The sequence below is a fragment of the Protopterus annectens genome, chromosome 8.part0 (assembly GCF_019279795.1).
Source record: "Protopterus annectens isolate FY-2018-M chromosome 8.part0, PAN1.0, whole genome shotgun sequence".
Classification (NCBI taxonomy): domain Eukaryota; kingdom Metazoa; phylum Chordata; order Ceratodontiformes; family Protopteridae; genus Protopterus; species Protopterus annectens.
Window position 1 is genome coordinate 1937375649 of NC_056741.1, and position 16452 is coordinate 1937392100.

General features: G+C 45.0%; 1 protein-coding gene across 4 annotated transcripts in view; it reads right to left on the bottom strand.

The window, feature by feature from the left end:
* The window catches only part of CTCF (CCCTC-binding factor), a 2058695-nt gene that overhangs the window by 1055117 nt on the left and 987126 nt on the right, over positions 1–16452 (bottom strand). For all 4 annotated transcript variants that reach the window (XM_044081452.1, XM_044081454.1, XM_044081451.1 and 1 more), the window contains one exon: positions 15927–16060. In XM_044081452.1, the coding sequence (XP_043937387.1) occupies positions 15927–16060 (134 nt within the window). The remainder of the gene's footprint in view (positions 1–15926; positions 16061–16452) is intronic.

The following is a 16452-nucleotide window of genomic DNA, read 5'->3' on the forward strand; positions in this document are numbered from 1 at the left end:
TAGGTGCTGGATTTGGATGGAAGGGACAAGAGGAATATAGGCACAGTGGCCTACCACTAAATGGAAGCCTCCCAGGAGGATCATCTTTCAAAGTTTTGCCTGGGAATCTTTTCTTGGGAATTTTCCTTTGCTTATGAGGCTTTCCAGGATCTCTCTTGGCAAAGGACACAGACTTTGCTGGATAATTTCTATGGTACCTGGGAACTGTAGAAATTAGAATCTGATGTCAGTCTCATTGTCTTGCCTTGTTCCTGCAAAAGCCTGAAAAGACTGGCAGCTTGTGAGACAAAGTTATCCAAAATGGAATCTAGAATTTTAGACTCTAAATCTTCCGGAATAGGACGGCCTCATACCAAGACATACTGCCTGATCACTGAACCAGTAGCAGCTGCCCTGGAAGAGGCATCAAAAGCAAAACAGCTACATTTTATACTGTGCCTGGCTCTTTGTGAAGGCTGGGCCACTAGAGATTGCATATGCTGTTTTAATTCAGATGTCTGGGGCTATACGATGGTCTTATATAAGGACTATGCACAGAGAAAAAGTACTTCGTCATTTCAGTGTGGCAGTTACTGGCTCTGAAAGCCAAAGTGGTGGACGTATACACATTCTTACCCCACCTGTCCATTGCTCAAATGTCCTTGTCACTGGAGAGAATATTAGTGTCACAAAGCAGCTTGGAAGGTTATCAAGGCTAGAGATATTGCACCTGGGTCTGCCCTAGCGTTTTTGTACAGGTACTTCCAATTCATCAGGAAATCTGCAGAACCTGTCAGGCCTTTCTGGAACAAGAGGTTGAGAATCAGTGTAGAAGAGCTGGCTCGAAATGCATCCAGGCAAGTATCTAGCACTGGGGGGACGACTGAAAGAGGTACAGAGGTGCCCATATCAACATTTCTTTTGCACAGGCACTGTTTGGATTGCCACTCAAAATGTTTCATCATGCTATGCAAGGTTCCTCCAAAGGAGATCTCTTTCAAGGGGGAATCTGGAGAGAGTGAGTCTCCTTCATACGAGGACAACTGTTCAGGAGAATATAAATGAGAAGAATATTTCATAGTGTGGTCCGATTCCCCCTACAGTTCCTTGTCACACGTATAATAATTCAAAGCCTGTTTCTGTAGTGTAGCCTGAGAAGATTGGGTCACAAAGGAATAAGGCTTCACAGTCAAATGCAATCTATAACCCCTGAGAAAAATCAATCTATTCTTTCTATCGACACAGAAGGGGATAACACATGCTCAAATTTTTGCAGTTTCTTCTTAGAGGAGATTCCCACCTGTAGCAGCTTAGAAATATACCAAGGCTCAGGACTCCCCTATCACAGTATTGGAAACTCTTCCTGTAAAAAGGACCCAAGGGACTCAGTCCTCTGAGATGAGGCATAGTTCAGAGGATTCAGTCGTCTGCAAGGCCTCAGGATCAGTATCTGCTTCTGGCAGGGTCACTGTACAGAGCCTGTGAGAAAAAGACCTACATACCCGCAGGTTCAACCACCTCAGTGGAGAAGTCTGATTCTGACACAACAAAAGGCAAATTGTCTCTACATCTTCTTATTTATTTATTTTTTTATGTCGGAGGCTGACATCTGGGCCTTATGACATCAGCCGAGAGTTTTAAATTTTGGATCTTGAGGAAAGTATCAAGTGTGGACAGCCTAGACGGGTCAATTTTAGGAACAAATGAGTGACAGATGGAGCAAGATGTATAGCAATGTTCTGGGCCTAGACAGAACAGGCACTTAGTATGCAAGTCTTTGCATGGAATTCGTCTACCGCTCTTACACTTACCCCTTCTAGGTGACAGCTAACAACACTTAAAACAGTCTAAGGTATAGAAAGGAAGGATCCCCAAATAGGCACTTATCCAAGGCTGACAAGAGAAACTACAGTATCAATTAACCAAACAATCTCAGACTGTAAATGCAACAACCTGCATTCAGGTAGACAGCAAGACTCTCTGAAGATCTCACGTGTACATTCAATTTTATATCCCTGCGTCGATGAGCTGAGGTCATCATCAGGACGTACATCTTCGGAAGGTGTAACTTTGGTACCCTGGCTAGATGTCAATAAGTTACCATCTTTGGTATACATCCAGATGCGACTCAGTCAGGATTATCTGGATGTATACCAAAAAGGCGCTCTACACTTGAGTTAAAAGAAGGGGACGCAGTGACATTTTGGAAGCAAGCTATAGTGGCTGTACTATCCAAAGAAGTAAAAATCATAATATCCAGCTTCATATAGACCCCACTGCAAACTGAAACCATGATTAGTGTTTTTGTTTATACTAGCTAAAAGTACAGTTGTGTACACTTACACAAATGTAGATGCTAGAGTGTACTGACTGAAGCAGTCATCACCTGTGGGTTAGCTCTACTGTGGTAGCCCTCGGCTGGCCCAAATACCAGAGTTAATGTTTTTGTACGCTGGCTGCTGTCGCCTGTCGTTAGTACTATAAAGCAAGGCAGCCGATGTCATTACATCAGATTTTCTTGCCCTAACCTGTCAGAAGCACAAGGGAAGAGAGAGAAGTGGTCCTGGTGGCTAAGAGCCACCTTGGGAAGCTTGTGTCCCCCTACGGGAAGATGTCAAACGGGGGAAAGAGGGAGGGAAACCAAGACTGCAACAGTGAATACATTCGAACATCTTACATTTATGGTAAGTGCACTCAACTGTACTATTTTCTTCATGTTTCACTGCTGCAGCCATCACCTGTGGGAGGATTCCCAAAGCTGAGACAAAGGGTGGAAGGATAGGTAGAGTCCTAGGTATGGGTCAGGAGGCCCTGCAGAATTGCAGGTGCAAACCCTGGCCTAGACTTGGAAAGAAAGGTAGGTGGTAATGCTTTGTGAAGGTATGGACACAGGTCCACGTGGCTGTTTCTAAGATGTCTCTGGTAGGTACACCTCTGAAGAATGCAGAGGAAGTGGTGGTTGCCCTAGTGGAGTGGGTACAGACAGACTTAGGGATGGGTTTCCCAAGTAGTCTGTAGAAAAAATGGATACAGTGTGAAATCCATTTGTAAATTGTTTGTTTGGAGATGGGACTCCCTTCTGCCCCTGTGGCAAATCTTACAAAAGTTGGCCAATTTTTCTGAATATCTTAGTATGGTCCAGATAGTATCTGAGTTGTCTGTGCATATCTAGTGAGAGTAGAATCCTTTCCTCCTTGTTTTGAGTGTTAGGAAAGGTGGGAAGGTGTATGGCCTGGTTAAGGGTCACAACAGATACCACCTTGAGCATTAAGGAGGGATTAGTCCTCAGGGACAGACTGCCTGCATGGAAAATTATGATGGGCTCGACTACCATGAGAGAGTGAAGCTCCGAGACCCTTCTGGCTGAGGTGATAGCTAGTAGGAAGACAGTCTTCCAGGAGAGGTATTCCAATTCTGTTGAAGCGGCAGGTTCGAAAGGAGGTAAGGTTAGTTTCTCTTACACACAATTCAGGTCCTAGAATGGAGTAGGAGGTCTTCTGAGAGGCCTGATATTAAAAGCCCCTCTGAGGAATTGCATAATCAAAGGATGAGAGAAGAGGGGTGGGTCTGAATCATAATGGGAAGAGATGGCAGAGGCATGGATTTTAATAGAGAAGGAGAGGCCACTATTGAGCAACACTGCTAAGTAATTCAGGATGAGAGGGATGGAAGGTTGGGAGGTACTGTCCCTTTTTAACTGTTTCTAGGAGCAGAATATTTTCCATTTTCTTGCATAAGATTTTCTTTAGCTGGGCCTTCTAGACTCTGTGATGATGTCCAAGACATGTTTGCATAACAGGGACATTTTGTTAGTTTTTAGAGTATAAGCCATGCTGAAAGTTTGAGAGTCTGGGTGCAGTACCTTCCCCCTCTCTTGGCTCAAGAGGTCTAACCTTAGGGGATGCAGCGTCGGGGGCTGTAAGGTCCGACTGAACAGTAAGGGGTACCCAATGCTGTCTGGGCCAATCTGGAACAATTAAGATGATGGCCTTTGGTCTCTCCTCTCTTATTTTGATCAGAACCTTGGGAATAAGGGGCAGAGGAGGGTATGAACAATTAAGATGATGGGCAGAGGAGGGTATGAACAATTAAGATGATGGCCTTTGGTCTCTCCTCTCTTATTTTGATCAGAACCTTGGGAATAAGGGGCAGAGGAGGGTATGCATACACAAAGAGGGAGCTCCAGGGGAAGGTCAAGGCATCCGCCTTCCATGCTAGGAGGTGATAGTCCCTGGTACAAAACCTGTGCAGCTGGTGATTGAGGTGTGAGGCAAAGAGATCCACCTCTGGGGTCCCCTCTCCTGGGTGATTTGCAGAAAGATTTCTCTGTGAAGCTGCCATTCGTGGGGGTCCAGTAAGTTTCTGCTTAGGTGGTCTGCCAGTGTGTTGTTGATCCCTGGTAAGTACTGGGCAACTGGGTGTAAGCCCATGGAGGTGGCTGTAAGCCAGAGACTCATGACTAACCTGCACAGGGGTTAAGATTGGTTGGCCCCCTTCTTGTTGATGTACCACATTACTGTGGTGTTGTCTGTTTTTATAAGGAGGACCCCTGGCCTGAGATGGGGTTGGAAGGAAGTAGAGAGCATTTTGCACTACCATCATTTCCTTTTGGTTGATGTGGAAGTGAAGTTGCTGGGAATTCCAAAGGCCTTGGATACACCTGCCTGCTTGCCAAGCTATGTCTGCGGCGTCGGTGGTGATGGTCTGGCCGGAACTGTGGAGGATTAAGGGAAGACCCTTGTTCATGGCACAGGCCTCTGCCCACCAGTGAAATTCGTCCCTTATGCAAGGGATCAGTGGGAGAGTGGTCTCTAGGGACAGAGTGCTGACACCAAAGTTTCTTTAAGTACCACTTAAGTTTTCTCATGCGAAGTCTGAAGAAAGGGATGAGAAGGATGCAAGATGCCACGTATCCCAGGGCTTGCAGGAACTTCCGTGCAGTGAGGTGACTTCTGGAAGCCAGCTGGGTGAAGTAGAGAGCCATGAAGCTCTGCTTTTCTGGGGAAAGGAAGGCCATTAGGGTTGCCATGCCTAGCACAGCTCCCAGGAAAAAAATTTTCCTGGTGGGGTTTTGCTTTGATTTTTTCTCGTTGATGGCGAACCCTAAGGAGGTTATGAGATTCTTGACAAAGAGAAGATCCTGGAGCAACTTTTATTTGCTGTTCGTCTGAATGAGGCAGTCGTCCAGGTAAGGGTAAATATGTATATTTCTCTCTCTGCAGAACGCTATAGCCGGGGCCGAGCATTAGGTGAATACACTGAGAGCAGTATATAGGCCAAAGGGCAGTGCAGAGAACTGAAAGTGCTGATTGCCTGCTCTGAAGCTCAGGAATTTTCTGCACTATTCCCTGATGGGGATGTCGAGGTAGGCATCTTTTGGGTCTAGTGTCACCAGCCAGCCATTCTGTGCGAGCATAGGCAGGAGCTGCTGCAAGGTTAGCATTTTGAATCTGGACACCACCAAGGATGTGTTCAGTCTGGACAGATCCAGGATGGGGCGCCAAGTGCCCTCTTTTCTGGGAACAAGGAAAAGTCTGGAGTAAAAACCATTCCCTGTTTGATCCGAAGAGACAGGTTCTACTGCCCCCTGAGATATTAGTGTTTTTACATGTTTTAATGCCTCTCCCCACTGATTTGGGGCTAAAGGCTGTCCAGACAGTACATAATTTGCCTGTGCACACCCAGGGAATGAAAGACTTTCTCTGCTCTGTTGATTTCAGAAGACTGGCAGGTTGATAGCCTAGTTTAGGTTAAGTTCTGACACAACCTTAGCCATAAAAGATGGGTTTGTTCTAAAGGTTAGCCTATCCCTGTGAGGCTCTTTTTACACGCGAGGGCTTCTAGCTCTGAAAAGTACAGTTGTGTACACTTACCATAAATGTAGAAATTAGAGTGTATTCACTGTTGCAGTCATTACATTTGGGTAATCTGCTGGAAGGCTGCCCGCAGTCGGCCTGAATTCCAAAGTCTTGGGCCCTGCGTCGGTTGCAGTCTTCTCTTCCATGACGTCAGGTCGTCAGGTGTATAAAAGATGCAGCCGACGCCATTTTCTTTAGTTTTTCTTGCCCCCGATGTCAGGTACCCCCAAAAAGGTAGCAATATTATATATATATATATATATATATATATATATATATATATATATATATATATATAGATATATATAGTTATATATATATATATATATATACATACATACACACATGCATCAATATAAACTTAACCTTCATCTACAAGCAAATACACCACATAGGTTGTAGAAGACAGAGAAGGAAAGATAAACTGTAGAATGACAGGGGGATGGCGGGAGGGTAACCTGGACTGCAACAGTGAATACACTCGAACATCTACATTTATGTAAGTGTAGACAAAGTACAATTGTATACCTATCATAAATGTAGATGTTAGAGTGTATTCACTGATGCAGTCATTACACTTGGGTTATCCTGCTGGCAGGCTACCCACAGTCGGCCTGAATTCCAAAGTCCTGGTCCGGCGTAGGTTGCTGTCGCCTATTCCCTGACGTCAGTGCGCCAGGGGTATAAAAGATGCAACCGACACCATTTTCTTCAGTTTTTCTTGCCCCAGATGTCAGGTGCCCCCAAAAGGGTAGGCTAAAAATTCTGCTCATAAAAAAGCAAGCACTAACAAACATTACCTTCATCTACAAGCAAATACACCACATGGGTTGTATAGAATAGAGAAGTATAGATGAGGCCCAGCAATGAAAGGGGGATGGGTGGGAGGGTAACCTGGACTGCAACACTGAATACACTCTAACATCTACATTTATGGTAGGTACACAACTGTACTATGTTCATCTTGTGTCACTGTTGCAGTCATTACACTTAGGTTGAATCCCAAAGCTGAGGTTGGGTCTAAACGGAATTAGGAGTAGCTATGAGGCCCTGCAGAACTGCAGTGTCAAAGCCTGCTCTGGATAGAGAGTAAAGAGGTAAGTGGTAGTGCTTTGTAAAAGTGTGCACTTAAGTCCAAGTTGCAGCCTCCAAAATGTCCTTGGTTGGTACTCCTCTGAGGAAGGCTGCTGAAGTGGCTGCTGCTCTGGTTGAATGTGGCCTAATGCCCTTAAGCACTGATTTGCCATGTTGTGAATAGCAGAAATGAATGCAGTGACCTATCCATTTTGAAATAGTCTGCTTTGAAATAGCTTTTCCTTGCGATCCTACAGCATAAGCCACTAAGAGTTGCTCAGTCTTTCTGAAAGCTTTAGTTTTGTCCAAGTAGAAGCGTAGCTGTCTGTGTATATTCAAAGAATGCAGAAGTCTCTCCGCCTTATTCTGTGGGTTTAGATAAAAGGTAGGCAAATGAATGGTTTGGTTAAGAGCCACACTGGACACTACCCTTAGGCATAAATGTTGGGTTTGTCCTTAGAGAAACCCTGTCCGGATGGAAAATAAAAGGTTCCACAGTCATTAGTGCCTGTAACTCTGAGACTCTTCTTGCTGAAGTTATTGCTAGGAGCAGAGCTGTTTTCCATGATAAGTATTTTATCTCAGCTGTATTGGCTGGCTCAAAATGAGGCAGTGTGAGCTTTTCCAAGACAAAATTGAGGTCCCACGCTGGTATTGGAGCTCTCCTTGGAGGTCTTATGTTTTTGGCCACTCTGAGGTACTGCCTTAGCAGTGGATGTGAAAAAATAGGTGGGTCCGTATTGTTATGAGCTGAAATGGCAGAGGCATGGATCTTAATTGATGAGAAGGATAGGCCTTTGGTCCAGCATCTCAGTAAGGTATTGTAAAATCTATGGAATATTTGGTACAAGTGTGCTCATTCCTTGTGCCTGGTTCCAAGCACAGAATCTCTTCCATTTTTCTGCATAAGATTTTCTGGTGCTGGGCCTTCTAGCCGCCAAAATAACATCGATAACTGCTTTAGACAGAGGTGTGTTCTGAATGGTTACATTATCCGCCATGCAGCCAGATTTAGGGTTCTGAGTTGGCTGTGTAAAATCTGATTGTTTTGTTGGGTCAGCAAATAAGGAATTTGAGGTAATGTCCAGGCTCGGCCTGGAGACAAGCTCTTTAGGATTGGGTACCAGTGCCGGCGTGGCCAGTCTGGGACAATCAGTATCATTTTTGGCTTCTCTTGTCTGACCTTTAGGAGTACCTTGGGGAGGAGAGGCAGTGGAGGAAAGGCATATACTGTAAGGGTTTTCCAGCTGAATGATAGAGCGTCCACTTTACATGCTTGTTTGTGGTAAGTCCTTGTGCAGAATCTCTGTAGTTGGCAGTTGTGAGGGGAGGCAACTAGATCTATGGAGAGGCAAACAGATCTATGTCTGGGCATCCCCATTTCCTTGTTATCATGCTGAAGATTTGTGGATCTAGTTTCCACTCGTGAGGATCCATGAGGTTTCTGCTTAGTTCGTCTGCCAAAGTATTTGTCTTTCCTGGCAGGAATTGTGCTTGCAGGTGTACTTGAAAAGTCGATACTGTGTTCCACAAAGTCATGGATTGTCTGCAGTGGGGGTAGGAATGTGTGCCTCCTTGCTTGTTTATGACCCACATGACTGTAATATTGTCTGACTATCAGCAGTTGTCCTGGATGAAGTAGATCCTTGATGGCTGTAAGGGCTTTCTGTACAGCTAGCATCTCTTTTTGATTGATATGAAGATGCATTTTGGCTTGCGGGCCATGTGCCCTGAATACATTTTCCTGCCATGTGGGCCCCCCAGGCATAATCTGATGCATCTGTGGTTAGTGTCTGCCTGGCTGTGGGTAAAGTGAATGGCTGTCCCTTGTTGTGGTGACAGGCCTGTGCCCACCATTGAAACACATGTTGCAGGCAGTGAATGAGGGTAATTAATGTTTCCAGGCTGTGACAATGTTGAGTGCAAACACGTTTTAGATACCATTGTAGTTTCTTCATATGCAGTCTTGCATATGGAATTAGCAGAATGCAGGATACCATGAAGCCCAAGGCCTGCAGAATTTTTCTTGCAGATAAAGTACAGTTTTGTACCTACCATAAATGTAGATGTTCGAGTGCTAATACAGCTGCAGTCATAACAGACGGGTTCTCTGCAGTCAGGCGGGTCCTCGGTCGGCCAAATTCCCAAGTCTAGGTCCGGCGTCGGTTGTCGTCGCTTCTTCCCTGACGTCAGTGCGACAGGGATATAAAGGAACCAGCCGACGCAATTTTCTTTAGTTTTTCTTGCCCCAGATGTCAGGTGCCCCCAGAAGGAAGGCAGTACATAAATTTGTGTAATAAAGCAGTGCAATATAATCAAAATACAGCAGTTGCAAGCAAATACACCATAAATGAATACCCCAATCAGGTTGTATGAGGATGTGTTAGCCTATAGGCCTATCCCAAGAGGGGAAGGAGGGAGGGAAACCTGGACTGCAGCTGTATTAGCACTCTAACATCTACATTTATGGTAGGTACAAAACTGTACTATGTTTATCGTGCATACAGCTGCAGTCATAACAGATGGGTAGAATCCCAAAGCTAAGAAAGGGGTGGTAGGCACTAGGTGGAACAAGGAGGAGCCAGGATGCCCTGCAAGACTGCAGTGGCAATGCCTGCTCTAGTTTTGGAGTATAATGGTAGGTGGTAGTGCTTGGAGAAGGTATGCAGAGAACTCCAAGTGGCTGCTTCCAAAATATCTTTGGTAGGAACTCCTCTGAGGAAAGCTGCAGATGTAGCTGTGGCCCTTGTGCAGTGAGATCTGATGCCTGTAGGTACAGTTTTGCCATGAAAAGAATAGCAAAAGCGTATGCAGTGGGCTATCCATTTTGAGATTGTCTGTTTCGAAATTGGCTTTCCTTGAGCTCCTAGAGCATAGGACACAAAGAGCTGTTCTGATTTTCTGAAAGGCTTTGTTCTGTCCAGATAACAGAGTTGTCTGTGGATGTCCAAGGAATTTAGTAATCTCTCCCCTTTGTTTTGAGGATTAGGATAAAAGGTAGGTAAGTGTATGGCCTGATTCAATGCTAACCTGGATACCACTTTAGGCATAAAGGACGGGTTCGTTCGTAAGGAAACTCTGTCCTGATGGAAGATGATAAAAGGCTGCACAGCCATGAGAGCTTGTAGTTCTGAAACTCTATGAGCTGAGGTAATCCCCAGAAGGAAAGCTGTTTTCCAGGACAAATATTGTAAATCTGATGAGGCAGCTGGCTCAAAGGGAGGCAAGGTCAGTTTTTCCAGAATGAATTTGAGATCCCAAGCAGGTATTGGTTGTTTCCTTGGGGGTCTTAGATTCTTAGCCCCTCTGAGGAACTGTCTTAAGAGAGGGTGAGAGAATAAGGGTGGATCAGTGTTGTATTCTGCAGAAATGGCTGAGGCATGGATTTTGATGGAGGAGAATGAAAGTCCACTGCTTAGCAGCCCAGCTAGATACTGTAGTATTTGAAGTAAATTTCGTTTTCCAATATCCTGGCCCTTTTTCTCATTCCAGACACAAAACCGTTTCCATTTTGCGGAGTAAGCTTTTCTAGTTGACGACCTTCTGGCCTCCAAAATGACATCCTGCACCTCCTTGGAGAGTAGGGTCTGTTGTGATGCTAAGGAATCTTCCATGCGGCTAGATTGAGTGTTTTTAGCTGGCTGTGAAGAGTTTTGAAGCTGGGCTGAGTCAGAAGAGGCATTAGAGGCAGGGTCCATGGTGGGGAATGCGTCAGGCTCCTCAGGAGTGGGTATCAGTGTAGTCTTGGCCAGTCCGGAGCAATGAGAATCATCTTTGGTCTGTCTGCTCTGGTTTTTAATAGAACTTTGGGCAGCAGAGGAAGAGGTGGAAAGGCATAAACTGTCATTGATGTCCAACTGAAAGAGAGAGCGTCCACTCTCCAGGCCTTTGGATGGAAAATCCTTGAGCAGAATTTTGTCAATTGGTGATTTTTGTGGGAGGCAAAGAGATCTATGTCTGGCCTTTCCCATGCTTGGATTATTTCTGTAAAAACTTTTGGATGCAACTTCCATTCGTGTGGATCTGTCATATTTCTGCTTAGGTTGTCTGCCAGCGTGTTTTCCTTGCCTGGCAAGTACTGTGCTTGTAGTTCGATTTGTAAGTCCATGACCATGTTCCAAAGTGACATGGCCAGTCTGCATAGGGGGTATGAATGTGTTCCTCCCTGTTTGTTTATGTACCACATAACTGTGGTGTTGTCCGTTCTTATCAATAGTTGACCTGGTTGCAGAAGGTCCTTGAAAGCTGAAATAGCATTTATTACTGCTAGCATTTCCTTTTGATTGATGAGAACGTGCTTTTCTTTTTGGGGCCATTTGCCCTGAATGCACCGATCTGTCATGTGCGCCCCCCAGGCGTAGAGAGACGGCGTCTGTAGTGATGACTTGATTTGCTTGAGGCTTGCTGAATGAAGACCTGTGTTTGTTTGGTATGCTTGAGCCCACCACAGAAATTCCTTTTGTAGACATGGAATTAGTGGTATTATTGTTTCCAAACTGCGGCTGTGTTGAGACCATAGGTTTTTCAGGTACCATTGAAGTTTCCTCATATGCAGCTTTGCACATGGGATTAGTAAGATGCAAGATGCCATGAATCCCAGAGCCTGCAGGATATTCCTTGCAGTCAGCCTGGTGCAATTTGCTAGTGCTCTGATGTACTGAGTTAGTTGACCTTGCTTCTCTGGCGTGAGGTAGGCCATCTGGGTGTTTGTGTCCAAGTTGGCACCCAGGAAAATTATCTTCCGAGAGGGTATTAGCCTTGATTTCTTTTTGTTGACTGTGTATCCCAGAGAGTTCAACAACATTATTACATAAGCCAGATGTTTCAGAAGAATGTGCTTGCTGTCCGCTTGGATCAGACAGTCGTCCAAATAGGGGTATATTTGTATCCCTTGAAGTCTGCAGTAGGCAATTACTGATGCAAGGCATTTTGTGAATACTCTGGGCGCAGTAGATAAGCCAAAGGGCAATGCAGAATTGATAACGGGTTGAACCTGCAAGAAATCTGAGGTATCTTCTGCAATTTTGTCTGATTGGGACATACAGGTATGCCTCCTTGAGGTCCAATGTTGCCAGCCAAGACTCCTTGCCCAGCATGGGAAGAAGCTGCTGTAGACTGAGCATCTTGAATTTTGGTACGAGTAGAAATGTCTTTAGGATGGATAGGTCCAAAATAGGTCTCCAATCTTTTCCCTTCCCTGGTACCAGGAATAGTCTGGAATAAAAACCTTGACCTTGTTCGTGCGTAGGTACCTCTTGAATAGCTTTCATGTCTATGAGATCTGTAATTTGCCTTGGTGCCTCTGCCCTTTGATTGTGTGGCAGGTTTGGCATGCCTCTCATTTTTGGAAGGGTGTGAAAATGGAATCTGTAGCCTCTGTTTATAATGTCCGGGATCCATTTGTCTTTTGTGACAATATGCCAATTTTTTGAAAATAATGCCAGTTTTCCTCCTAAGGGGGCTGCCATTTGAGTCTTGCTTGGCATGCAAAAGGGAAAGTCATTGGGTTTGCTTTCTGAATGATTGCAAGTTATCCTCACCACCTCTTTGTGTAGGAGCTTGCCATTGTCTGCCTCTAAACGATCCTTGGGATTGTCCTCTGCCCCTCGGGCGCCTGTATCTACCTCTTTGGGGTCTGTCCGTAGCTGGAAAGGACCAATTTTTGGAAGGCCAATTTCTACTGAAACGTGGGGGTTGTACCTGTAGAAAATCTTTCACAGTTTGCATTGATTTAGCCTTTTCCTCCATTTTCCTTAATACCTCCTCAGCATTAGCACCAAATAATACATCCTTTTGTAGAGGGGCATCTAGTAATTTAGCTTTGACATGATCAGGCAAGGTTTGTTCCTTGAGCCAGGCATGTCTATGTATGACTGATCCTGTAACAGCAGCTCTACATGAGGCCTCTAGAGCATCAAAATCACATTGTAAGGTATGCTTACCCACTTGTTCTGCACTATGCATCAAATCCTGCAACTCCTTCAAGCCTGGTTGATCAGGTTGTGACATTTTAACTTTTCAATTATGATAACAAAAACTGCTGGTATTTTAGCATATGGAACTGACAGTTTAAGGCCCTCATGGTTAAGGTAGCCGAAGTATATACCTTTTTTCCCCACCTTTCTAAGGATCTGGAATCTCTCTCGGAAGGTAATGGATGTTTAGCAGTGGAGGCCTTAATTCCCTTGGGGCCCTGTGAGATGGTTTCTGGGTCAGCAGCATGGCTTTTGTATAGAAATTGGTGTGAGTCAGGAACCCTGTAGTACCTGTCAGGCTTGACTGGGGCTGGAGGCAGAGAATCCGGGTTAAGGCAGGCCTCCGAGTAATCATCTAGGATGTCCAAGACAGGAGGTATAGCCAGAGGCCTGTGCTGAGGTAGCAAGAGAAATTCCCTAAGTCTTTTCTTGGAATCTGAATAATCTTGGCCTTCCCAGTGGAAGTGTTCCCTTAAGGTATGCAAAGTTTTCCCAAATGAGTAATCTCTGGGGGAGATACAGAAGGAATGGACTCCTCTGCATCAGAGTCTTCAAAAGGGGAGTAAGAATGTTCCTGATCATCAGAGTGCTCTGAAATAATGGAGCCCTCATCAGAGGAGGGGGAGTCTTCCTCCACTCTGGGCCTTTTGTCCGGTGGGGGTTGAGAACCCCTGATAAGAGTAATTAAATCCTCAGCCATTTTAAGCATCTGTTTTTTAGGCATGGGGCCTAGAGATGGGCCCTGTGTAGCTTGTCTCTTAGAATGCATGGCTGCTTTAGACTTAGTGAAAGCCTTGATGGAAAAAGAAGAGGAAGGTCTGAAGACACCTTGAGTGGAGGTAGACCTGTCCACATTTTGAGGTTCAACGCCAAGAGTGGCTTCGGTATCTGTAGTCGGGGTGTGGGCCGAGGAGCCTGCGACCTCGGGCACAGAAGACACCGCCAATGAAGTGTTGTCGGTAGTCAGGGGCTGCGTAGGCGCCTCGCTGAGAACCGGACCACGTGTAGTCGGCTTTGGCTTGGTGTCTGTAGAGGCCGCGGACCTCGTGTGTCGGTCCTTATCTTTGCGTTTTTTTAGACAAAACCGGAGTCGGAGTATCCGGCAACATAATATAGTTAAATGTTTTTCCAAAATAATGCTGGGCGAACTCCGCCCGACGCTTAGTGGTGCGTTTGTTGAATGTAGCACAAAAGCGACAGACCGAGACATCGTGGTCTGGGCCTAAACAAGGTATACAGAGGAAACGGAAATCCTTATGCGGTATTTGCTTCCCACATGAAATACAATTATTAACTTTGTCTGACATCGGTCTGAGGCAAGAAAAGTTTCCCCAACGGGGTACTTAGCTTTCAAGAAGACTTCGGTTTCAAAATTTTCGTAATTTCAGGAGCTGGCCGACCGGCACTTGCGAACTGCTTCTGCTTCGGGCACCGCGCGGCAAGAAAGACTGAAGAAAATGGCGTCGGCTGGTTCCTTTATACCCCTGTCGCACTGACGTCAGGGAAAAAACGACGACAACCGATGCCGGACCTAGACTTTGGAATTCGGCCGACCGAGGACCCGCCTGACGGCAGGAGAACCCATCTGTTATGACTGCAGCTGTATGCACGATGAACGTCTACATTTAGTCTTTTGTTTTTTCTTCAATGAGACGACTGCCTGAATAAACAGAGGTGGCTATGAACCCAAACGGAACTATCAAGAAACCAGGTACCTCCTACTTAAATAAAATCTCAGAAATACCCTTCAGTCCCTGACAGATAACCAGCGAAGGTTCCCCCTTCTCACCTAAAACAGACATGTGGTCACCCACAGGGGGGGTGCGAGTGGACTCGGCCTACAGTGGGGTCATGGTAGAGGGCACAGACGAAGGAAATAGATGGCCGGAGGACTCAAGAGGCAACAACTGCTTCTCTCTGTTCAACGATCTTCTGTCATTTGACCTAACCTCGGCATAACTTTGAAGGACCAAGACGCAAGATATATTTATAACCAAGGAAGTAAGCAAACTGGAGCTTAGGGTCAACCACCAAGGTAGTCTCTATGCCCCCCCCCCCACACACACATTCTACAAACAAATACAGCACACAGTAACATGTGGTATGTGCAGTGGGGCTGAACATTCAGCATATTCCTTCCTCTAGGAAGAAAATGCACCACACTTGTTATGTGGTCTCAGGCATGCCTCCATAATCCCCAAATATCAGAATGGCAGCTTGTCTTCAGTCAAACAGCACTATCCAGACCTGGAAACTGCAGTTTGCTTCTCAAACCTGGAAAAAAGCTCAAATGATCCTTTTACAGTAGGATAGCTTCCTTGCGTTTCTCCCAGCACACAAATAAGGCGGGATCCATTCTCAGAACCAACCGCTTAAGGTGCTGCTTTTCTAAATAGGGGTTTAGTGTGGCCAAATGGCTGAGTAGGGTTTTTGGCACAGACAATTGACAAATGGAGCAAGTGGAATGGTCGTGCTCCTGGCTTAAGCACAAAACACACCTATCATGGGTGTCTTTATGGGGTATCTGGCACCTGCAATTGCATTTACCCTTTTTACCTGACATCGGCTATAAATTGCTACAACAAACCAAGCCTAAGCAGTAACAATCGGATATGAAAAATTCAAAACCCAACTAGTTACTTAGCTTTATTGAGATGTCTGTTGAGAAGGAGCAAACACATGATGCGGTCATCTGCAGCTGAAAAGTTCTGAGGATTGTGCGTGCAGAAGTCACATTTAAGGTCCCTGGTTTATGGCCTTACATGTGATGCCCACGCAGCTGCAACAGCCAAGCTGAAGCTTTTGTATAGGAGCCGACGTACGAGTCACCTGAGGGCAGGAAATCTTACAACTAGAACACTGCAACATAGAAATAGAAGAACATCTATAATTAAAAACATACATGTATTTACATAAACATACCCAAGTGCCCCTCTTATGAGCATTTTAACTTGACACAATTAGTAGCATGATGACAAAAATATTTAGCAAACAGACTGACTTGTAAAGAAGGAAGCTTCCCTTACTTATTTAACCTTACCTCCACACTAGCATAATCACACATTGAGCACTTAAAAGGTTTTTCATGTGTGTGCTTGTAACGACGATGTCGTACCAGTTCTCCACTGGTTACAAAGGCCATGTCACAGTCCGGACATTTGTGAGGTCTGGTACCTAGCAAAATAAAATACAGTATGAAGTACACCAAGCAAATGTAATTAACATGTCCAAAAACATTAATATTCCAGCACTATCATAAAACTCTTAAGCAACAGCAAAGCAATATAACTAGGACTTTACACATCGTATATTTACATATAGGAAGAAACAAAAATGCATGCATCTCCAATTCCTGGTACAGTTAATTCACACGTTACAATCTATAATGACTTGAAAGAGAACAGAGAAACCTACCTTATGGCAATATCTGTTGTCACTTTTTATATAAGAAGTACAGTTTTGCAAGTCCTACTTACCGGTAACGGAAGATGCTCGCAGAACACACTGTCTTACTGGTATATTGTTAGTAGTGCCCTGCTTCCTTCCCTTTGGCAGTCTATCAAAGC